Genomic DNA, 22,208 nt, shown 5'->3' on the forward strand with positions numbered 1-22,208 from the left:
GGGGCTCATGGCTGGCTGTAGGATGGCAGGTAGCCCTCACTGTTTGCTCAGAAGAGTGGACCAGCCAAGTGGTTCAAGGTTTCTCTGGACCCTACCTGTGACCCTAGGCATGTCACCCACAGATAGATACAAATTGTTTCTCCTCTAGAGAACATGTTGAGGGGGAATTCTATCAATATATAGATGACATATATTGTTAAAATACCAAAGTGGGGGACACTGAGGGATTTCCTGGTCTAATCCCTTTGCTTTATAGAAAGAAGCAGAGACTTGAGGTGGAGTAACTTCTGAGTGGCAAAGACAGGGCTAGAACCCAGGCTCCCTGCCCCTTGGTACTCTAGGGTTAGAGCAGTGCTAGGGTCCTACCAGGGCCTGGATGAGATATGCCCTTAAAATGGGGCATGAGTTCTCAATCAGTGAGAACATTTGGTGCTAACTCCTACCTCTGAGTCGGCTTTGAAGGAAGGAGTTGCATACCCACCCCCAATTCCAACCGAAGTAGTGTCACAGGGCAGAGAATATGATCTTGGGAAGACAGGATAGAAGTGACCAAGATGGAACCACTTACTCTTCTCAAACACTAAACCTGACCAAAAAGAACCCCTACGTAGAAGGCGAGGGCCCATCGACGGGCCTTCTTCCTCAGCAGTGATGGGCTGGTTTGGAAAATCAGGCTCTGTTCCATGTTAGCAGGAGGAAGATTCTTGGGACCCAAAATGTGCTCGAGAACCATCATCAAGTATCCAAAAGGAGCCTTAGTGTCTCAAACAGTTTTGGTCCTGTCCAGATAAGTGTTGGCAGCTCCCACTTTCTCATGGGTAACTCCCTTCAGCTGTCTCTGTTGAGCACTTGCTGCCCAGTGTAGACGTGCCCCTCCTGCCCCTTGCCAACCTGCCTGAGGGGTACATGGGCAGCTAACATTTACCCAGGCCCTGCCCTCAGAGATGAGGGAGACAGCACCGGTCTCCCCTCTTCTCTTCCTCATTTTTCCTCTCCCTCCTCCCCAAACCCACCACTCCCCCAAACAGGCCTGTCACAAGACACCTGGGAGCTGTGAGCAGACCCGGCGGGCTAGGAGAAACCAAATTCCTTGTGTAACCAGAGAAGGATCAGACTAACAGGCAGATAGTTTTATCATAAAAGTGAAAATAGTATGAAAATGTTTATTTCTAAGTACAAAGCCCAATACTATGAAGAAGACTGTGAAGGACAAAAAGAAGACTCTCTTTGGCCCGGTGTCCTGTGACCCAGTGCAGTGCTGCGGGGGAGTAGTGATAAGTTTGGGGCAGCAGCAAAAGATCAGCTGGTGTGGAGTGTGGGAAGGAGGCCCACCCGCCAGCCCCATCTGTGGGCCAGCTCTCCACTCCTCAGCGCCACCAGGACTGGGGACTGAGGTCACTCTCGGCCTTTATGCGCTGCTGGTTCTCTGGCTTAGTGGACCCCAGGAAGGAAGAGGACGGGTGAGGCAGGTGGGAATGGGTGAGGGAGTGAGCATGAGCCTTTCTGCACTGGGAAACTCAGTTTTTTTTAATTCTGTGGCTGCAAGTGGATGTTTCGGGCAGCAATGGAGAATGAAAACAAGGCGCTCTTGCCCTCAAAGGTATTGTCAGCGTCGTCTCTGTCACATCCCCATTATCGACAGAGAAGGTCTTGAGCCCTTGGAAAGATGGACATGTCTGAGACTTAAGGCTGTAGCAGCTGAGGCTGTAGTGATGGAGTCTTGGGGTCACCTGGGGAGGAGCTAAAAGGAATGTGGACAGGCGGGCAGGAGTGAAGGGTGCTCCTCCCAGGAGCTGTGTGCCGGCCCCTCTATTTGTGTCTAGGGGGCCGTGGGCATGTGTGAGGGCTCAGGCCTCACCCTCCTCCCCACTGCCATCCACGCTGGCCTGCCTCACCACCTTCCCTCGGAGCCTGGGTGTGGAGGAACCACCAGCCTCCCCCTGCTCCTGGAAGGCCTGGGTCCGGCTGGCCACCAGGGCGGCGCTGTTGAGGGCAACCACAGACTGGCGGGATTTCAGGGCAGGCCAAGGCCCCTTGCCACAACGCCGGCCTCCCTTGGCCTTTGAGAGCTGAGGGAGAGGCTCTGGAGGGTCTTCCTCTGAAGATTCATTTGAAAACACCTGGCAGGGTCAGAGTAGAAGAATCATGAGAAGTCTTTCCAGGGCAGAGGCATTGAGCACAAAGCCTGGAAAGGGGCAAGGGCGGAATGTTACGTGAATGCAGAAAACCTGAGCTTACTCATGGGTCACATTTCCACGGGAAAGAAGACAGCACCCCAGCCCCACTGTCCCTGCTCCTCAGCCTTCACCTGTCTACAGCCTTTTGGCCCCAGAAGCCCTCCTGAGCTTTCCTTGCACCTGCCATATCCTTGGCGCCCCTCTCTGCCTTTGTACCATCATTCCTGAGAGCCTTCCAGGTGCTGGGCTCTGAGCCAGGTGCCAAGTGAAGACACTCTGACTTTAGGAACACCCACACTCATCCACAACCATCCATACCCAGTGCCACCTCCTCCAGGAAGCCTCTCCCAAATGTTCCCATGTTCCTGCCCTCTGTGACGAGCTCCTTCCTCCAGGTCAGCCACCTTGCCTTGAATCATGGGGTGGGGATGGGGGTGGGGATGGGGGTGGGTTCTGGCTTCCTAAGGCAAAGGCCCACCTCTGGTCTTCTACTTGTGCCCTGCAGCATGTAGCACAGAGATGATGCTCAACTGTGCAGCCAGTACTTGGTTGTGTGGATGCCATGACCCCTCTGCACCCATCCTCTGATAGGTTGCCCCTCAGATTTGGGAGGGGCTGCAGAAATCATCTCATCCACCTTGTCTAGGTCAAATGTTGGTTGTTCAGCTCCTGGCCTGGGGGAGGATGGCTGGCGGGGGTGGGCCCTGGCCCTTAGGAAGCAAGTCTGTTCCTCAGGCTGAGAGTGCCTGCAGCTTCCAGCCCAGGGCTGGCTCGGCCCGGAAGCCCATGCGGATGCCCCCGGCCCCATGATGCTCTCCATTTCCCACAGAGGGCAGCGCTCACTGGCCTCCACTGGGTCTCCCTGGCTGCTCTGAGGGGACGAATCAGCTGCCTGGGGAGTGATCCCCATGGGAAATGAAGCACCAGTCCTGGTCTGTCTCCTTCCTCCAGCCATCTTCCCCCTCTACTCTTGCTCCCCACGTGCCCCAGCCTCACCTCTGGCAGGTCACTGTCCCCTGAGGTGCCTTCCAGCTCGGGGGGAGGCTCCAGGAGGCTGATGGACCTCATGACCCCCCGGAGGTTGATACGGGGCCGTGGCCCAGGCTCTTCTTTCAGGGCTGCCTGGCTCTCCTCCAGACCCACAGCCTTCACCTCCCCACTGCCCCCTGGTTCTGGTGGAAGAGGTGGGAATGGTATGGAGACATCGGGGGCCAGGGGCTCCTCTGGGGAGGCCCCACCCACTTTCTGCTCCCAGACGTGGCTCTGCCGGCTGTAGGGAGGTAGCCCTGAGTCAGCTTTGAGTGACCCAGCGGCCACCCCAGCTCCCACACCCACCTACTGCCTTCCCCCTGTCTCCCACAAGTACCTGGCAGTCAGGATGCCCTGGTAGGTCTGCAGCTGGCGCAGAAAGCCCGGGTTGGGGCGGGCAATGGGCCGGAGCTCCTGCACGTGGCGCAGGGCCTGCTCCAGGCTCCAGCCGTACTGCTTCATGGCATAAGCGATCACCGTGGCAGCTGAGCGGCTGACGCCCATCTTGCAGTGGACAAGCACCCGAGTGCCCTGCGCTCTGTGGAGGCAGAACACGGTCAGCTCCCTGGTCCCTGCCCCTGTCAGGTGCCTTGCATCATGGGAGAAGGCCAGGCAGTGGTCCACCCAGGGCAGAGCAGGAGGGGGAGGCCCTGCCGGCCAGAAGGGGTCCTAGAGCTGAGAGCAAAGCCAGCAGAATGAGGGCATGCGGACACATGAAGCTGGGGAGCCCACCTTGCAGCCTCCACGAAGCGGTGTGTCTCCTTCCAGTGGGGGAGCAGCTGGGCTGACTCCTCATCCCAGAGGCGCACGTTGTGGTAGATGAAGCGCTCGGGGTAGAAGTTGTCAATCTCTCGGGCCATGTTCAAGATGTGGCTGACCCTTGAGCAGAGGGCAGGAGGCCCACTGACCAACAGCCTGCCCAGCAGCCCTTGGCTGGTTCTGAGAGTCAGGCGGGGGCGGGGGGGGGGTGGCGGGGGTGGCGGGGGGAGGTGGCAGCTGTGACCCTGAGCATCCTGTTGCCCTGCCCTGCCGGGGTTGAGATTTCCCCTCTGGCCTGACTAGCTGCTGGGCTGACGGCAGCACTCAGCCTTCTATTATTCTCAAAGGTCAGTCAGAGAAGAGCTTGGAGCAAAGCTGAGACTGGGTGGGTCTGCGGCAGCAGGGTGGCAGCAGGGTGACGGGGCCACAGTGAGTTTCCCGGAAGCCCACGGTGGGCAAAGGGCAGGAACCTGTGAGAGCAGGCAACCGGGTCCCCCGGGGAGAGTGCCACGGGCTTCTCCCTCTAGGGGAGGTCAGGTGGAGAGGAGCTTTCCCACTGCCGCCCCTCTGCTCTGCAGGCTGAGCCCCTCCATCCGGGCCTTGTCTGGTGCTTGCTTCACAGCGTGGGGGGCCAGTGGACCCAAGGGAGCCGCCAGCAGGCCTGTCTTCTCTCTGCCTGAGGCCTCACAGGGGGAGCAGCCCCGGGCAGGGGCAGGGCGGGCAGTGGAACTAGCAGCTCCTGGGGGCCTGGGGGCGGTTCTGGCCAAGTTGCCCCTTGGAAGGAGGCCAAGTGAAGCGGGGAGACAGAAGGTGGCCAGTCCTGGGGGAGCTTGGGGCCCTACCTGTTTCTCTGTAGCTCCTCCAGGTTGGCTGCATTCCACTCCGAGCCCTGCAGAGGGAGAGAAGCATCCTCCTCCGTTCCCCAGAGGTGGGCCCTCCCACCCTGCCCTCCTGCACCCCGCTGCTCACCAGGTAGAGGTGGGGGAAGATGCGGGAGGCACGGTCTTGCTGGGCCATGAGAAGCAGCATCTGGTTATCAATGAAGTCTCGGTACTGCTGGAGCGGGCGGCCCAGGCGCAACTCCAGGGCCTGGCGGATCTGCAGGCAGAGCCCAGCAGGTGGCGCTCAGGGGGGCACCCTGCAGGCGCCCCGAGGCCCCACCCTTCCCTCTGGGGCCTCAGAGGACAGTACCTGTCCCATCTAGACAGAAGGCTGAGGCCAGGCGTGGGGGACTGGCTCAGGAGCGTAGGAAAGCAAGATGGGAAGGAAGAGAGGAAAGCTCTGGCCCAGTTGGAGGACCACCACCCCCCACCAGACCCCCGCCCTGCCAGGGACCGCTCCCTCCTCACCCCTGCTCCTTCCCAGCACCAGCCCACCTCTTTGGGTTTTTGGGATTTGTTCTTTTATTTAACATAGGCTCTATACTCAGAGTAGGGCTTGAACTCATGACCCCAAGATCAGGAGTCCCATGCTATAGGCCTGAGCCAGCCAGGCGTCCCCCAGCCCACCTCTTTGGAAGTGACGCTCTCCAGGTCACTGGTGTCCAGCACCTCCCACAGCTCAGCCCGGATCGCCTGCTCCATCTGCTCCTGTTCCGAGGGCCTGGGAGCCGAGCCCATCAGTCCACAGACCCTTTCCCCAGGAACTCGGCCACGGCACCCTCCCTCTCCACCCCTCCCCGCACTGACCGGCCAGGCCCGGGACTAGGAGGCCGCAGAGACTCCAGGTCGGCCATGGCCATCCACTCGTTGAGGCAGCTCTGGTCAGAGCTCAGTTTCTCCTGGTAGTGTGCAGCCCAGGTCAGGGCATTGCCCCCTGGCACGAGACCACTGCCGAGAGCCGCCTCACAGGCTTGGTGCAACACCTGGAGCGTGGCCCTGGGACAGAGGAGACTCTGGGTCCCACTGACCTCCCTGCTGCCCCGCTCCGCCCCTGCAGCCCGCTCTGAGGAAGCGTGTGAACCCTTACCACATGGTCTGGATGGAGATCGGCTTGAAGATCCGGCTTTGCCCACCAGACGTCACACTGAAGCCCCTGAGGGAGATCAGGTGGGGGTGGAACCCAACTCCAGGCTCTGGGACAGAGCCCCTGGGAGGCCCACCAAAAAGCTGCCTTAGGAGGCTGGTCCTCAGAATATGTGCACATCCTGGGCTTCAGGATAAGCCCCATTTACCAGATAAGGGGCAGCTGAGGCCCAGAGAAGCTAGGCAACTTGCCTAGGATCGCACAGCAAATCTGAGGCAGAGCTGAGTGGGCCCAGGCCCAGGTACTAGCCTGGAGTTCACCTCCTGCTCCCTAGCGTCTAGACGTCCCATCACATGCATCACCCTGCTGGCCCCACCGCTACCCGTCCTCCTCCCTCTGGCTGCCACCTCTTACCCGTCTCCATCTAGGTACACCTGGGTGTCACTCCAGAGTGGCAAGACCAGGCCTAGGGTGCAGCTGGAGGAACTGGCAGGGGACAGAAGAAAAGCCACTGTCTCCTCAGCATCTCCCTTCCTCGCCCCCCCTCCCCTGCTTTCCCTGCTCCCACCTGCTGTCGGGGAAGTCTACCCCCAGAAGGACTGTCTCATCCTGGCTCAGGTGTTCCCTTGTGGAGACTACCAACAGGTAGCGGAGCCGGGGGGGCCGTGCTGCCTCCAGCTGGGCTGCCTGGGGAAGACAAGGTGGGGGAAGCCCAGGGTGACAGTGGCCCAAGAAGACCCTCCACCCCTGCCCCCACTGGACACACACCTAGGCCTAGAACAGACCTGCTGCCTGCCCTTCTCAGACACCAGACTATGCTTATAATCCAGGGGTTCCCAACTTTTGGATTTCATGGTCCAACAAAATGTTTAAGAAGATTTTTCTTGGGATCCCTGGGTGGCGCAGCGGTTTGGCGCCTGCCTTTGGCCCAGGGCACGATCCTGGAGACCCAGGATCGAATCCCACGTCGGGCTCCCGGTGCATGGAGCCTGCTTCTCCCTCTGCCTGTGTCTCTGCCTCTCTCTCTCTCTCTCTCTGTGACTATCATAAATAAATAAAAATTAAAAAAAAAAAAAGAAGATTTTTTTTAAAGGGGGTATATGTGGGAAAAAGGAGAGAATGGGCCTGACACAGATAGCCCGAGTTTAGCTTCTGCCTAGGAAGGAGGTTTAGAAACAGCCTTTTTACTCAGCCATTACTATCATTCAATTCCAGAAAGGTTTCTCACCCCAGAAATACTAAGGACATGATCCCACAATGAAGGACGGTGCTTCTGTGGAATAAATTCAGCTTTATGAATGGCTGCCTGCATTTTGTTTTGCCCATCTTGTTGCAGACAGTGCGATGCCCCAGAGGCATCTAGGAACTGGTCCTCAATCCTCAAGCTCCCACCTATGCCCCACCCCACCCCCGTGGTGCCTGGCCCTCCTCCAGCTCAGCAGGACCTCCAGAGCAACAGGCCAGGCCTTCAGTATGGGGATGGACAACTCACGGTGTCAGGAAGGGCTTGCACTCGCCTCTCTATAATTACCAGCTCTTGGCCCTAATCTGTCCTACAGGCTCAAGCAGGACGGACCTCCCCCTGTAGTTTCCCACACCTCCGGAGATCTGAAGATATGACTGTGCCCTGCTGAAACGGCGATTCATTGGGATTTGGGGGTTCCTATTACCTAGCCCCCACACCACTGTTTCCCAGGCAAGCACACACGTTAGCTCCCTTCCACCCTCTCCCTGCAACCCCCAGCTCTCTCCTCTCTCCCCTTCTCAGAGGGCTCTGGGTCACTGCTCACCAGGCGCATGTCGTCCTGTGGCCTCAGGAGCTCCACCATGAGATGCAGATGCTGACTCTGCTCCTGCTTCCTGGGACTCTGGAGCCCTTGCCCATCATCTGTCTGGTCCCCGTGGGGCTGTTTTTCACCCAAGGGTCTCTCCACTGCCTCCGGGCCGGCCTCAGCTGCTTCTCCATTGTCTTCTCCATCCTGCAGTCCCAGGACAGCCCCACGGAGCACTGCAAAGCTCTGCCTGGCAGGGCAGCAGGGAAGGCATTATGATCCGCCGTACCCCTCAAGGCAGGTGCACCAGAATCACCCACCAGGCTTGTAAAAACAGGTGTTGGGCGCCATCCTTGGAGAGTCAGTAGGTCTGGACTGGAGCCTAAGAATGTGCATTTCTAACCAGTTCCCAAGTGCTGAGGCCATGACCACATTTTGGGAACCACTGTCTCAGAGGCTCTCAAGCCTTCAACCCACTTGTCTAAGGGGGGCAGGGGCCAAGGGTTGCTCCCTTTCCCTTCCCACCCGCCTAACTCAGGAGATGCTGTTAATCTGGTGGTGACTCAGGAGTCTTTGGGCCCTGTTGTCTCACCCTGCCCTTTGGCTTGTGACTACTGGCCTGAGCCAGGGTCCATGATGGTGGTGAAGGAGGGGGGTGATGAAAGCTAAGGGTAGCCAGGTCAGTGCTACAAGGCAACTGTGCCCACTGGCCATGCCCTCTGGCAACACTGCCCCACATATTCAGCAGCTACTTTGGCTGTGAGTCCTGCAGGATGGCAGCAGCCAGGCCTGGCAGCTGGATGTAGGCGTCTGTGTTGGGGAGAGGTGCTCACCTTCGCTGGAGCCGGCTTCTCCGCTTGGATGCCTGGCCCTGCTGAGAAAGCGCCCCCCAGGGCAGAGTCAAGTAGGCAGAGGCAAGGACTTTCCTCTCTGTTCTCAGGGTTTGGGGGTGTAGGGGGGGGGATCTCCCCCCGACCACCACCACCAGGGACTGGAACCAGGAAAGGTGTCAGGTCCCTTCCCAAACTAGTCCGCTCCCCACCCGGAGGACCTGGGGGAGCCCGGGCCCAGGTCCAGGTAGGGCAGCTGGGGTGAGAGTGGGTGGGGGTGCGAGAGGTGTCCAAGAGTTTGGCCCAGTTCTGGGCCTGGAAGTGGGTAGGGCCTCCGCAGTCTGGGCTGGAGCTTCAGGCTCCAGATCTTCAGTCTGAGTTCCTGGGAGCAAGACCCCCTCACAATCCCCTCCGGCGTGATACTTGGGGTCTGCCTCCCCACACCCCCAGGCTCAAGGGGAGGCCGGCAGCGGGCAGGGCGCGCTCCCCTGGGCCCCGCTGGCAGCCAACTGCGTGGGCCGGACCACCGCAAAGCCAGACTTACCGTGGGCCCCACGGGCGTGGAGTGGCCGCTGGCCGGGGGGGAGCGGCTCACTGTGACCAGGGCCATGGGGCCAGGCCGGGGACACCTGGGCCGGTCAGGGCACCGTGCCCTCCCACGGCTCTACAGACAGTCCCTGCCCCGCAGGACCAGGAAGGAGAGACCGGAGCAGCCAAGGCCTGGCACCTCCTCGGGGGCGGCCCTTAAAGGGCCAGGCGCCCGTCCAGCCCGGCCTGCGGAGCCAGCGCCGAGCGGCCGCCGCCCCTCCCTTCGCGTTGCCAGGGTTCGGCCGCCTCGCCCCCGCCCCCCCACCGCGTTGGGGGCGGGCCCGGGGCGGGGCGCAGGTGCGGAGCCCGGCTCCGAGGGAAGTGGCCAGAGGTCCTGCAACTTGCAGTCTTTGTTCCGGGGTTCCGGCGTCCCTGCCCCTGCCCCCGCCCACTTAGGTCAACCGTGCTACTTACTACCTAGCGGAGATGAGACCTAGGGAGGGAGGCCTGGGGACAAGGTCTTGGAAAGGATCAGACACAGTGAGCGCTAAATTGGGGGACACTCCAAAATTACTTCTTGCTGATTGGCCCTCATGCTTCCACTGTCTGCACGAATCATTGGGAGGCATGAAGAGCTTCAGGGGAAATAAAGCTGGATTTAGAACTAACCCTTGAGGCTCACAGTGGATCCTCAGGGCCACCTTGGAGGTGAGCAGGGCAGAGCTGCAGCAGAGGGAAGTGACTTGTCCAGAATCACCGGATAGAAAGGGACCCAGGCCTGGGGTGCAGTGGCTGCTCCCTGCTGGCTGGGAGTCATCTGGAGGCCCAGCCTCTCCATCTCTTGGACAGGTGCACAGGTGGGTTCTGGGAAAGCCCAGTGAGTGGCAGGAGGGACCTGGGTCTCCAACAGGTGGATCTGGCTCCAGGAAATTGATGTTTCCGGAGCAGCTACTCTGTAAGGGACCTGACCTAGGTTGGTTCACTTCACCCTCCTGACAGCCCTGGGGAGTGGGAGGCGGTCTCATTTTACAGCTGAGGAAACCTCAGCCCTGGGGGTGTGGGGAGGCAGACCCCAAGTATCACGCCGGGGCTCAGAGAAACTAAAGGGGCACAGCCAGGATTCAAACCCAGGTCTGAGGCCATTGCCCACTGCGTCTCCCATCAATGTCGCCTCCCCAGCTCATCTCCCCAGTGAGCAGAGTAAGCCTGCTGCTGAGTCTCTTTATTTTCACCTGGTCTCCAATGCAAGCCCACCTCCAGGGCTCCAGGCCCCAAGCTTGGCAGCAGACAGTTTATAAATAAATAAGTTACAAAAGCACATGGGGGAGCAGCATAGACCGCCCTCCCAGAGCTGGGTGCTGGGTGCTCAGTGCTCCGTGAGCGAGAGTTGCAGGATCCTCTGTAAGTCTTCCTCCTCCTGCTGCCCCCGTCGTTCCTGCTCCTCCTGCTCCCTCGAAGACAACTCCAGGGCCAGGCGAAGCTGTTCCTCAAAGCTTGGGGGGGCCCGGGCCAGGGGTGTCCTGTGAGGGGATTCTGGGCCATTGGGCTCTGTGGACATCTGCAGGCTTTCTTGGAGGGCCCTTTCAGACAAGGTGTGACAGGGAGGACAGACCAGTGAGTGCTGAGACTGGGGAAGAAGGCTAAGGGCTGGGACATGGCTGTGGAGGACATGGACAAGGAGAGAGTGGCTGGGAACCCAGGAGAACCAGAGAGAAGAGGCAAGGCAGGGGGCCCCATTCCCCCCATTCTCATGCTGCCTCTGGTATAGGCAGCGCTGCTGATGAGGATGGCCTTGGAGAGGGCCTGGGATCCTGGGACCAGCACCTCCCCACTACCCACCACCAGCAGCCAAGGACCCCCTGGCTGGGAGGGTCCTTGGGGCAGGACAGGCTGAGACATTGTCCTAGTAGGTTCTAGAGGGTCTCACCGCTCCAGCTGAAGCTGCTCCTCGTAAGCGGTGGCTTGGGGAGGAGGGTGGGCACCAGGCCGGGTGTTGGTCAGGGCTTCCCAGACAGTTACCTGTGGCAGATGAAGCCCCGAGCTGTCACGTCTGCCACCCCTGCCAGCACGCAGGGGCCGGGCCTGCCTGTGTCCCACCTGCTCAGCCTCTGCGCCTGCCTCCAGCAGGCTCTGGCGGATGGCAAACTGTAGCAGGTCATCATCTTCATCACGAAGGGGCTCGCTGCGCTCCGTGCCCAGCACACTGTACCCCTCGGGCACCTCAAACACGGCGGGGTCCACCTCACATGGGAAAGGGCTCCCTACGCAGGAAAAGAGCTGCACTCAGCCCCAGGGCCTAGGGCTGGGGAGCAGCACGGGCCCCCTCTGTCCTGTGGAGTACCTGATGTGGTGCCACCAGAGCCTGAGCTGGAGGTTGGCACCCACACCGAGTTCAGGGGCTCATCACAGCCACACAGGTTGCTGAAGGTGATGCGGGCATTGAGCACGTGGAAAAGGGGAATCTCTGTGGGGAAACAGTGAGGCTGAGCCACCCAGGGCCAGAGGCCAGCCCCCACCCTATCCCACCTCCCTGGTACCCCCTACCACCCCTCACCAATCTTGACTGGGAAGCCAGGGGGAAGGCGCAGGGTGATGAAGTCGCGCAGCTTGGCAAAGTGAGCGTTGCTGATAGCCATCAGGTCAATGATAGGTGTCACCTGGTCACCCAGGGAGAGCGGGTGCTCCTCACTCAGCCACAGTGTTGCCTTGAACCTACAGGGTATGTGAGTCAGGGAAGCTCTGGTGGCCCCCTGCTAAGACCCACCCACCGTGGACACCTGCCTCTGCTCCTGCCCTCTGCCAGGCCTGAACTGCCCTCTTCTCTGCTCAGCTGCCCTCACCTGCCCTCACCTGCCTCCCCCAGGAGCTTATGTCTTTTGGCTCTGGAGGGGCCCAGGCTGGGGCCTATGGTAACCTGTGCCAGCTCAACTCATCTGGATGCGGAGGGCGGGCTGGGCTGCTGGCTTCAATCAGGATCTCATCCATGGCTCCATCCTCCTCCATACCCCATACCTGCCAGTGCCTCTCACTTTGCCATATCTTGGGGTCCAACAAAGCCCAGAGGTCAGGACTACTGGGGTCCGAATCCCTGCTCCACCGCTCCGTGCTGAGTCTACCTGCAGTCCCTGGGACAGTGCTGGGCCCATCGTGAGCTCATCAGAGCCTCCTAGCATCCTTGTGAGCAGGTGGCTGAGTGTGACTGTTATTTAACTGATGAGAATAGACTCTCAGAGGGGAAAACATTTCCTTGGACCACAAAGTCAGATGATTGAGCTGTGAGCCCTCCTCTGCCACAAGCTGGCCTCTAGTAGGTGCTCGCTCATTCAATGGAATAGAAAACCATAAATGGGCGGTGGTGCTCATCACTCATTCATTCATCAAAGAAGAATAATCAGTCTTCTGGGCCAAGCCCTGAGCTGGGTGCCAACAACCACAGATAAGACGGACCTGGCTCCTGACCCCAAGGACAAGAGTCTAGCAGGAAGCCAGCTGGCTGAGTGGGTCCCCCACCCTGAGAGGGGTCCCCCACCCTGAGGGAATTCCCCAAACCAGCTCCAAGACCTCACCTCTGCACTTTGCTGGACATCTCAATGGGGCGGCCAATGTTCCTCGACTCCAAGCTGAAGTTGGGGTCGAAGTACTCACTGGGGGATATGGCTGTGGGGTTGGTGGGGCTGGCGGCCTGCTGCACAGGAGCCTGGGAGGACCCCAGGACCGCGCTGAGTGTTTAGGAAGGTGCCTGCCAGGCTCTGCCCGGCAGCCCCCTGCCCATGGCCCCCCACCCTGGGCGTGGCTCACCCCGCTGTGGGAGGAGTGCTGCTGGGCCATCCCGAGGAAGGACTGGAATGGAGTTTTCCCTCCTAAGAAGAAAAGGTGGGAGCTCATTAGGAGACTTTGGGCCACTGCTCCAAGACGGCCCCCACCACCATCCACCCTGGGAGTCTCTTATTGGGTGGGAGACAGAGCATGTGGGAATGGGGAAGGCTTCCCAGCTTAGCCCAGACCCCAGACCAGGGTGACCCCAGCAGATGGTGTGACTGGACAGCAGGCAGGCGCACCTGGGTTTACCTTTGCTCTTCGACTTGTCCTGATCAGAGAGGTGCTCCGTGCGAGTGCGTGTCACCAGCTCCACATTGGTGGCACTGTATACCTGGGGAGCAGGGAGACACAGGGGGAGCTGAGGGCTCAGAGCCTGTTGCCCACACTCAGCCTCACCAGTAAAGGACCAAAGTCCTCCTCTCTGTAGGGACAGATAGGATCTTGCCCCCCCCCCCCAAAGTGGAAGAGGTGGCAGGGTCTGAACCACAAGGGGTTCAGTAACGAGGGGAAAATGCTCCCCGTTTCATCTCGGTAACCTGGGTTGGGGCCCGTGCTGGGGTGATCCCTATGTGCTTGGCAGGGCCTGGGCACTAGGGCCCCACTGAGTTCCCATGGCCACAAAGGGCTTATGAGTCCACAGGCTATTCTGTCTCTCCTCCACATGAGTGGACGTGGAGAAGTGGTGGAGTTCCTGGGCCTTGTCTCCTACCCCAGCCCCCACCACTAGCCTCTCCTGCCTTGGCCTCGTAGCCGCTAACGGTTTCCATCTTCTCAGACCGCCAGCCCCAGATACCACATTTGTTCCTGAAACAGACCAAACAGGAGCTCATGAGGACCCGTACCCCTCAACTCTAGCCAGAACCTTCCCTTCCAGAGACCCCTTCCAATTAGCCTTCCCACTGTGAAACACACACGCAAGGGCCTTGAGAGGTTGCCTGGACAGCCAGGGACAATCCAACAAGGACTGGGGATACAACAGTACTAGGGAATCATCATTAATTTTGTTAGGTGTGACAACGGCGTTGGGGCTGGCTTTATAAACAGCCTCATCTGGCAGAGTCAGGGACAGAAGCATTTACTGTTAAAGCGATATGACATCTGGGATGTGCTTTAAAATAGTCCAGGGAAGGGGCACCCCTCATGGCTCAGTTGGTTAAGCATCTGACTTCAGCTCATGTCATGATGCCAGGGTCCTGGGATCGAGCCCCTTGTCAGGCTCCCTGCTCAGCAGAATTTGCTTCTCCCTCACCCTTTTCCCCTCCCCCTGCTTGTGCTTGTTCTCATTCTCTTTCTCAAATAAATAAAATCTTTTTTTTTAAGATTTTATTTGTTTATTCATAGAGACACAGGCAGAGGGAGAAGCAGGCCCCACACAGGGAGCCCGACATGGGACTCGATACAGGGTCTCCAGGATCCCACCTTGGGCTGCAGGCGGTGTTAAACCACTGTGCCACCAGGGCTGTCCCTCAAATAAATAAAATCTTAAAAAAAAAAAAAAAAGTCCAGGGACAGGGTGCCTGGTGGGGCTCAGTGGGTTGAACATCTGATTCTTGATTTCTGCTCAGGTCATGATCTTGGGGTCATGAGATAGAGCCCCATGTTGGGCTCTGCAGTGGGCATGAAGCCTGCTTAAGATTCTCGCTCTCCGTCCCTCCCCCCCACCTCTCTCTCCCTCTGAAAAAATAAAATAGTCTGAGGAGGGACGCCTGGGTGGCTCAGGGGTTAAGTGTCTGCCTTTGGCTCAGGGCGTGATCCCAGAGTCCCACATCGGGCTCCCTGTATGGTGCCTCCTTCTCCCTCTGCCTGTGTCTCTGCCTCTCTCTCTGTGTCCCTCATGAATAAATAAATAAAATCTTAAAAAAAAATAGTCTGAGGAAAAAAGAAAAGAAGGAAGGATAGATTCAACAAAATTAACAGAATGTTGGTAAGTGTTGGGCACTGGGCGATGAGGACATTCTAACTATTCTCTCTTCTTTAGTACATGTTTAAAATTTTACGGACTAAAAAGTGAAAAATAAAAGTATGTCTGACTCAACAATAATAGTTTCATGACATCAATACCCCACTTTTGACAATGGATAGGACAAGGAGACAAAAGATCAACAAGGAAATGTAAGACTTGAACAACCCTATAAACCAGACTGAACAGACTTTCTTAGAACACTCCACCCAACAACAACAGAATACACATTCTTCTCAGGTGCACATGGAACATTTCTCAGAACGGAGCATATGCTAGGCCATAAAGGAAGATTCAATAAAACTGAAAGGAAAAAAGTGATACAAAGTATGTTCTCCAACCACAAGGAAATGAGAAAAGAAGTCGATAACAATATAAAGATTTGGGAAACTCACAAATGTGTGGAAAGTAAACACGCTCCTAAATGACAATATTAAGAAAAAATGAATAAATAAATAAAATCTTAAAAAAAAAATTAAAGGGGATCCCTGGGTGGCTCAGCGGTTTACCATCTGCCTTCCGCCCAGGGCGTGACCCTGGAGACCCGGGATCGAGTCCCGCATCGGGCTCCCTGCATGGAGCCTGCTTCTCCCTCTGCCTGTGTCTCTGCCTCTCTCTCTCTCTCTCTCTCTGTGTGTGTCTCTCATGAATAAATAAAATCTTTAAAAAAAAAAAATTAAAGACCTAAGTAAGTGGGAACTGATCTTATGTTCATGGTAGAGGACACTGAACACTGTTATGATGACAGTATGCTCCAAGCTGAGGTCCAAATTCAATGCAAACCCTATCAGAATCCCACCTGATGACTTCTTTGTAGAAACTGACAAACTGAATCTGGCATCCTGTGAAATTGCAAAGGACCCAGAACACCCAAAATAATCCTGAGCAAGAAGAACAAAGTCAAAAGACTCACACTTTCCAATTTCAAAACTTACCACAAGGCAACACTTACTAAGATAGTGTGGTATTGGCACAAAGATCAACATATAGGTCAATGAAATAGAACTGAGAATCCAGAAAGAAACCCATGCATCTATAGTCAACTGATTTTCCACAAGTGTGCCAAGACCATTCCATGGGAAAAGAACAGTCTTTTCCAGAAATGGTGCTGGGACAAGTGGGTCACACATGTGAAACTAGTGAAGGTGGATCCTTTCCTCACACCATATACAAATATTAATTCAATGGATCACAGACCTGAACGTAAGAGCTAAAACTATAAAACTTTCAGAAGTCAATACAGGGAAAAATCTTTGTGCCTTTGGATTTGACAAAATGTTGTTCGATATGACGCTAGAAGCACAGGTGACAAGAAAAAAAATACATAAATTGTGATTCATGAAAATTAAAAACATGTGCTTCAAAGGACACAGTTGAGAGAGTGAAGAGTCAGCCCACAAAACGGGAGAATATTTGCAAATCGTATACCCAAGAAGGGACTTCTATCTAGAATACATAAAGAACTGCAACTCAATAGTAAAAAGACAACCCAATTTTTTTTTTACAACCCAATTTTTTAAATGCACAAAGGATCTAAATAGACACTTTTCCAAAAAAGAGATACAAGTGGCCAATGAGCACAAGAAAAGGTGTTCCACGTCATCATTAAGGGAACGCAAATCACAACCACAACGAAATACTACTTTTCACACCCGCTAGGGTGATTATAATCCAAAAATAAATAAATGAACGTCAATGTTGGTGAGTACAGGAAGAAACTGGAGTCCTCATACACTGCTGGGGGGTGGGGGGGATGTAAAATGCCTCAGGCACCTTGGTAAATGGTCCGGTGGTTCAATCAAATGTCCGGTTACCATGTGACCTAGGAATCATACCCCCAGGTGTCCACCTTAGAGAAACGAAAACTTTAGTCCACACAAGACCTTGTACACTAACGTTTACAGAAACGTTATTCATAACAGGCAAAAGGTGAAAACAATCCTAACATCCGTCAGTAGGTGAGTGAAGAAACAAAATGTGAGCTGGTCATACAATGGAGCCACGACAGGAATGAAGCAGTTATATGTTACAACCTGGATAAAATTTGAAAACATTCTGCTCAGTGAAAGAAGTAACAAGAAAGCATGTACCATATGATCCCATGCACATAAGAGTCCAGAATGGGGAAATCTATAGAGAAAGTAAATGAGTGGTTGCCTAGGCTGGGGAAGGGGGTGAGGTCATGGGAGCTGATAGCTCCTGGATTTCTTTTTGGGGTGATGACAATGTTCGAAAGTTGACTGTGGTGATTGTCACATTTCTGTGAACAGACTAAAAACCACCAAACTGTATGCTTTAAGTGGGTGATCTGTAAGGTATACAAAATTATATTCCAATAAAGCTGTTTGTTTGTTTTTTCAAAAAGGTATCTCTGAAGTCTGTTCTGGGAACTGGGACATATGTTGTCAGAGAGAACAGCCTGGCCGGTAGGGTCAGATTCCTAGACTACCCACAAAGGGCTCTGGCCCAGAAACAGCCATACTACTGAGAAACCCACACTGGGCCAAAGAGCTGCCCCGAACACAGCCTAAATCCTTGTTAGGGGAAAACACATGAAAGCAGGAGTCAGGCCCCTGGGGCCCCTGACCTAGCTTCCTCCCCAGGGAGACAGCTGCCCAAGGACAGGCACGCAGGGGCCTGAAGGTTGCCATGGGACCTGCAAGCAGTCTGGGTGAGACACGGGGCCCGCAGGGACCCCTGCCCCCATCTGAGTGGCCTCTGTGGGTGGTTCACCCTCCCAGAGGCTTGGACCATGACCCACAGTGTGGCCAGGTCCCAACTGACCTCTCAAAGGCCACATTGCGAGTGTCCAGGTGGGTGGAGACGATAGGAGAGGTGAGGCGACTGGCCACGTGCTCTTCACTGGGCCGCATGGCGGCCAGCAGCGCTTCTGGCTCATGCAGGGCAAGCCCCAGTGTCTCGGTGTGCACCACCTGCCGGTCGTGGTCCACTTCCATCACCAAGGCGCCTGCCTCTGCCAGCCGGTATGGGTGTGTGAGGGGCACAAATCAGTGCTGGGCTCCAGCCGGTGGGGAAAAAGCCACCACGGTGCCCGCAGCCACCTGCTGCTAAGTGGGTGAGGCCCCAGCCCCTTGGTCCCCTCCACCCTCAACCTCAGTTTCCATATCTGGAAAGCAGAGAAAAAGAACTGCACTGTCCTCACAAGCCAGAGGAGGGTCTGGGAGGGTCCGGCCTGCTCATGCCCACAGGGAGTCCCCCCCAGCTCACCCTGGCCCTTGAAGATAAAGCTTCTCCTGCCGCGCTGCCAGGTCATGTGCTCGAAGCCCAGAAGACTGGTGTCCACCCGCAGGCTCTCACCCCGCTTCCACACTCGGTACACGTCACTGGGGCACATCTTGGACACGAGGGGCACTGCAGGAGTGTGGAGGTCACCGTGGTTCTTTCCCAAGGATCCCACCCACACCCCTAGAAGCCAAGCGGTCCTCACTCACCCCAGCTGGTGAATTCCCACTTCATCTCCACGTAGAAATCGGGGGCCTGAGACAGACCAGAGCACCTGTCAAGGCCTGCCTGGTACCAAGGATCAGTGTGCCTAGGGGGCTCCTTGTCTGTAGCCCCGCTCTGGGAGTCCAACCCATCAGCAAGTCTTAAAGTGCTATATCCCAGGTATACCCCCACTACAACCAACCGCCCCCCAGAAAGGGTGAGCGAAGTGGGGTCCTGAAAAGGCCTTGGAATAATCAGATTACAAGTATCTGAAGCCTGGAGGTCAGTCTCTACCTGGCCACTAGCCTGCTGAGAGGCCCTGGGGGAACTCCTTGCTTCCCCAGAGTCCCAGAGTCCTCATCTGTAAAGAGGGTACAATGACCCCCTCTGGGCCTGGTGGGGGGAGGGGCACAGGGACAGACAGGTATTCCAGGGCACCAGGCCACACCCACTGAGTCAGGAAAAACTCTCCCCCTAGGAAATATGCATTTGCCAGGAGACCCACATCCAAAGCCCCGTTTAGATTTCTGTATGAGGGACCCCTGATGTGGGCAATGGCTTTTCTCCTAAAGGGCTCAGTTTCACCCACCTGGGTCTGGACTCCTCTCTTTCCTACATGACCCTGGGGTGGGGTCAAGAGAGAGGATGTTGTCGACAGTGTTGGGAGAGCATGCTGCACAGACTGAGTGGGTGGTGGGTGACCAGAGTGACCCCATGCGGCCTGTCAGGGCCACTTGACGTGGCTCTCCACCCCTCCTTACTGGCCATACCTCTGTACCCTGCTGTACCTGACGGAGTTTGTTGAGCAATTCTGGAATGCCAGCCAGCCTCTGTGTGGCCCTCTGGTAGTCCCGATACTGGAGCACCAGCTGTACCATCTCTGGGTCCCCAGTGCTGACTGCCTCCTGCAGGACTAGGGGCACCAGGCCGCTGAGGGGAGCTCTGTCAATGGCCCCTGGCCTGGCCTTTCATTGCCGCGCACCAACCCCACTGCCAGCCTCAGGGGAGCCCCTCTGCCCCCTGCAGTACCTGCCCAGCCCTGGCAGCTCTCTTTGCCCACATTGGCATTGTGTCGAAGGAGGACTCTCACGGACTCCAGGTTCCCCAGGGACACAGCCAGCTCCAGGGGAGTGCGCCCCCGGGGGTCCTCCTGTTCAATGTCGTGCTGGGGGAGATGGGACATTCAGCACAGGGCAAGTAAAGAGAAGCAAGAAGGCCACTAGGCTGAACGTGGTTGGGAGTCATTGCGGGGAATAAGGACAGCACACAGGCCATGGACATGGTTGAGGGTGGCCTGTGGGTCCTCGTGGGAGGGGGGAGGGAGCAGGTGGGAAGGGCCTTCTGCCAGGAATAGAACTGGGGGTCCCGCAGAGGGGCCTGGTCAGGCAGAGGTGCAGCTGCAGATGTCTAGAACTGGAGGGACCTGGGGACCAGAACCAGGTGGCTTGTCCTCAGCCTGGCTCAGGGGTGGGGTGGCGCGAATTCGGGGACTGGACGCAGCGTGAAGCGGGGACACTGGCTGGGCAAGGCCCAGCGCTGGAAGCCGCGGCCGGAGGCTCAAGCGAGAGGGGCGGGTGACCCGGGCTTCGCATCAGGCGGGGCACAGCCCACGGCTCTGGGTGGGCTGCGCGGAGGAGAGCCCGGTGCCCCGCGGTCTCACCTGGCGGCTGTGCAGCGCGGCCTCCAGTTCGCGGTGCCGATTCGCCCAGACGAGCCGGTGCAGCGGGAAGGTGGGGCCCGGGCCGGCCATGCTGGGCCTCAGCGCCGCATCCCCGTTGGGAGGGCGGGCTCGGCGGGGGCGGCCCGGCCTCGCCTCGGCTTCGGGTCTGGCGCGGCCGCCTCGCCTCCGGGCCGCGCCGTGCCGAGGTGCGCCCACCGCAGCCCCGAGCCCGGCGACAGTGGCAGTGGCGGCGGCGGCGGCGGCGGCGGCGGCGGCGGCGCAGGCGGCGTGGAGGGCGGGCCGGGCGGGCCGGGCGGGCGGGGCGTGCCCGGGCGGGGCGGGGCGTCGGGCCGCGCGCCCCCTTGCCTTCCGCAGCCATGGCAACCGTGGCCGGGCCCGCGCGTGCTGGGGGCCGGACGAGGGGGGCCGGGCGACGGGCGCCGCTTAGTCGCCTTGGGAACTACGCGCGCCGGGGAAGGAGCGGGGGACCGCGTCCCGGGGACCCCGGCTGCAGCCGCGCTTGGGTCGGCCGGGGGGCGGTCTGCTGGGCGGGTCCTGGCTCCGGATCCTCTCGCAGCCTGCAGGGGGCGCCCCAGGCCCAGCGCATACCCCTGCTGGCGGGTCCGGAAAAGGAAGGAGGGAGTCCGGGGGCGGGGCGGGGTTCAGCCAGGGGCGGAGCCTGGGCCCCTGGGACGAGCGCGCGGGTGCGCGTGCGTGCTCCGAGGGCCACGGTCCGGCTTCCCTCGGGTTATCCGCGTTTCCCCCGCAGCCAGGCTCCTGTGCCCCGGACTTCCTGTCCCAGGCGTGCCCCAGGCCTCGCGGCTGCCGACCATCCTCTGAGAGCAGATGAGGCGGGACCCTGGCTCCCCTTCCCAGCACTTCTAAGACGTCCCTAAATGTTGGCCAAGCTTAGCATAAAGCACCTTCCCCAGCGACCTGGGCCGGTGTCTGGCGGTCGCCTCGGCACGAGCTGGGCCCAGCGCTGAGGAGACGGCTCTGCCCGGTCCCTGGAGTCGGATGGGAGCATTGGGGGCGGGGCCCCGCGCCCGGCTGGAGGCAGACGTCTCCCAGCGGACCTGCCGCCGGCAACGGCTGCCTGCACCCACCGCACAGATCCCTTTTGCAGAGGCCGCACTTTGCTGCCAGTGTCGGGAGAGGAAGGAGTTTCGAAATCCGGGCCAGCCCCTCCACCCACACCGGAACTAGGGTGCAGGCCTCAGGCGCCTGAGCTCTGTGGTCCTTGTTACTCTGGCCTCAGCCTGGGGTCTGGTGGTGCTGGGTGGTGAGGCAGCCGCGAGGCTGGGCCAAGGTTGGCCCTCTACCTGGGTCTCCCTATTTGTAGAATGACTAACTGTATTTTGATCTAGAAGTTTGAGCCGAATCTCTGGGCAAGCATTTTCACCCTGCCCTCTCACTGTGGCCAGGTGGGGTGTCTGGGGTTACTGTGCCACTTCTACCTGTGGTGTCCTCAGGTCACTGTGATGTCCTTGGCTCTATTGCAGCTCGAAGGCCTCCTAATGTCCAGAGCTGGACACCCGGCCACCCTAGCCCACTGCAGCCTTCGCAAGCCTCCACCTTCCTTGAAAAGGGCTCTCCCCTCCTCCAGCTCCTTCAACCCAAATCTAAGGACACTTTCTCAGGCCCCACCCCTCTTGACTTCTGCAGTCTTGAACACAACTCTCCACCAGGGTGAATCCTAATTCCCTTGTCTTCTCAACCCTCTTCCAGAACCCCATCTCCCTCTCCAGCCCCAAAGTAGGGCTCCCCGCACCCCCTGCCTAAAAGCCTGTTGTGCCACCCCCAGGACTGCATTTTAGCTGCCTCTGGGACATCTGTGTGCCTGGTATCCCATGCTATCCCATTAGCATTACCTACAATCAGATTTGGTCACATTCACCCTTTCCCCCAGGCTGCACTCCCTGGCTGTCCCGATTCTGAATGTGCTATAGAACTCGCTGTGCGCCCTCTTGGGACTCCTACCTCTTTCTTGTCTCCAGGTGTGGCCCATTCTTGGTGGACTGTGTTCTTCCCAGCTGGCCTCTCTTTGCATTTCTTCCCTGGACAGAAGCAGTGGCCCCTAACCTGTCTCCCTGCCTCCTATCCTTTGCCTTCCTCCATGCATCAGCATGTTTATCGGCGACTTGTTCTATAGCCGGCCCCATCACCCAGCCTGTCCAGAGCCTTCAGGCACTTCCCAGAGCCTATCCAAGTACAGACCCCATGTCCATTTTCATCTTTGTCACTGAGTACGCCCTGGGCTCT

At 57.9% G+C, this 22,208-nt stretch overlaps 2 protein-coding genes across 5 annotated transcripts; both read right to left on the reverse strand.

Annotated features, from left to right (window-relative positions):
* Positions 1-1,129: 1,129 nt before the first annotated feature.
* SSH3 (slingshot protein phosphatase 3) lies at positions 1,130-9,276 on the reverse strand. Of its 2 annotated transcripts, none has more exons than XM_038563767.1 (14): positions 9,077-9,276; positions 8,536-8,573; positions 7,721-7,952; positions 6,499-6,617; positions 6,345-6,416; positions 5,934-5,999; positions 5,654-5,842; positions 5,474-5,567; positions 4,935-5,063; positions 4,808-4,854; positions 3,939-4,085; positions 3,544-3,744; positions 3,174-3,447; positions 1,130-2,120 (listed from the first exon to the last, which is right to left on the reverse strand). In XM_038563767.1, exons 1-14 carry the CDS (start codon positions 9,140-9,142, stop codon positions 1,848-1,850), a joined length of 1,947 nt encoding a protein of 648 aa, XP_038419695.1. In that variant the 5' UTR covers positions 9,143-9,276; the 3' UTR covers positions 1,130-1,847. The 2 variants fall into 2 exon arrangements, with proteins under 2 accessions (XP_038419695.1, XP_038419694.1); XM_038563766.1 differs by having other exon boundaries at positions 8,536-8,576.
* Positions 9,277-10,267: 991 nt separating this feature from the next.
* Positions 10,268-20,104, reverse strand: ANKRD13D (ankyrin repeat domain 13D). 3 transcript variants are annotated; one of them, XM_038563769.1, is made up of 15 exons: positions 19,947-20,104; positions 19,316-19,451; positions 19,075-19,199; positions 18,292-18,337; positions 18,068-18,211; positions 17,624-17,813; positions 13,617-13,683; positions 13,129-13,210; positions 12,859-12,920; positions 12,627-12,757; positions 11,615-11,772; positions 11,402-11,524; positions 11,158-11,321; positions 10,988-11,079; positions 10,268-10,640 (listed from the first exon to the last, which is right to left on the reverse strand). In XM_038563769.1, the coding sequence occupies exons 1-15, from the start codon at positions 20,034-20,036 to the stop codon at positions 10,427-10,429; spliced, it is 1,824 nt and encodes a 607-aa protein (XP_038419697.1). In that variant the 5' UTR covers positions 20,037-20,104; the 3' UTR covers positions 10,268-10,426. The 3 variants fall into 3 exon arrangements, with proteins under 3 accessions (XP_038419697.1, XP_038419696.1, XP_038419698.1); XM_038563768.1 differs by having other exon boundaries at positions 19,057-19,199; XM_038563770.1 differs by lacking the exon at positions 19,075-19,199 and having other exon boundaries at positions 19,947-20,085.
* Positions 20,105-22,208: the final 2,104 nt, after the last annotated feature.

The sequence above is a fragment of the Canis lupus genome, chromosome 18, assembly GCF_011100685.1.
Source record: "Canis lupus familiaris isolate Mischka breed German Shepherd chromosome 18, alternate assembly UU_Cfam_GSD_1.0, whole genome shotgun sequence".
Lineage (NCBI taxonomy): Eukaryota > Metazoa > Chordata > Mammalia > Carnivora > Canidae > Canis > Canis lupus.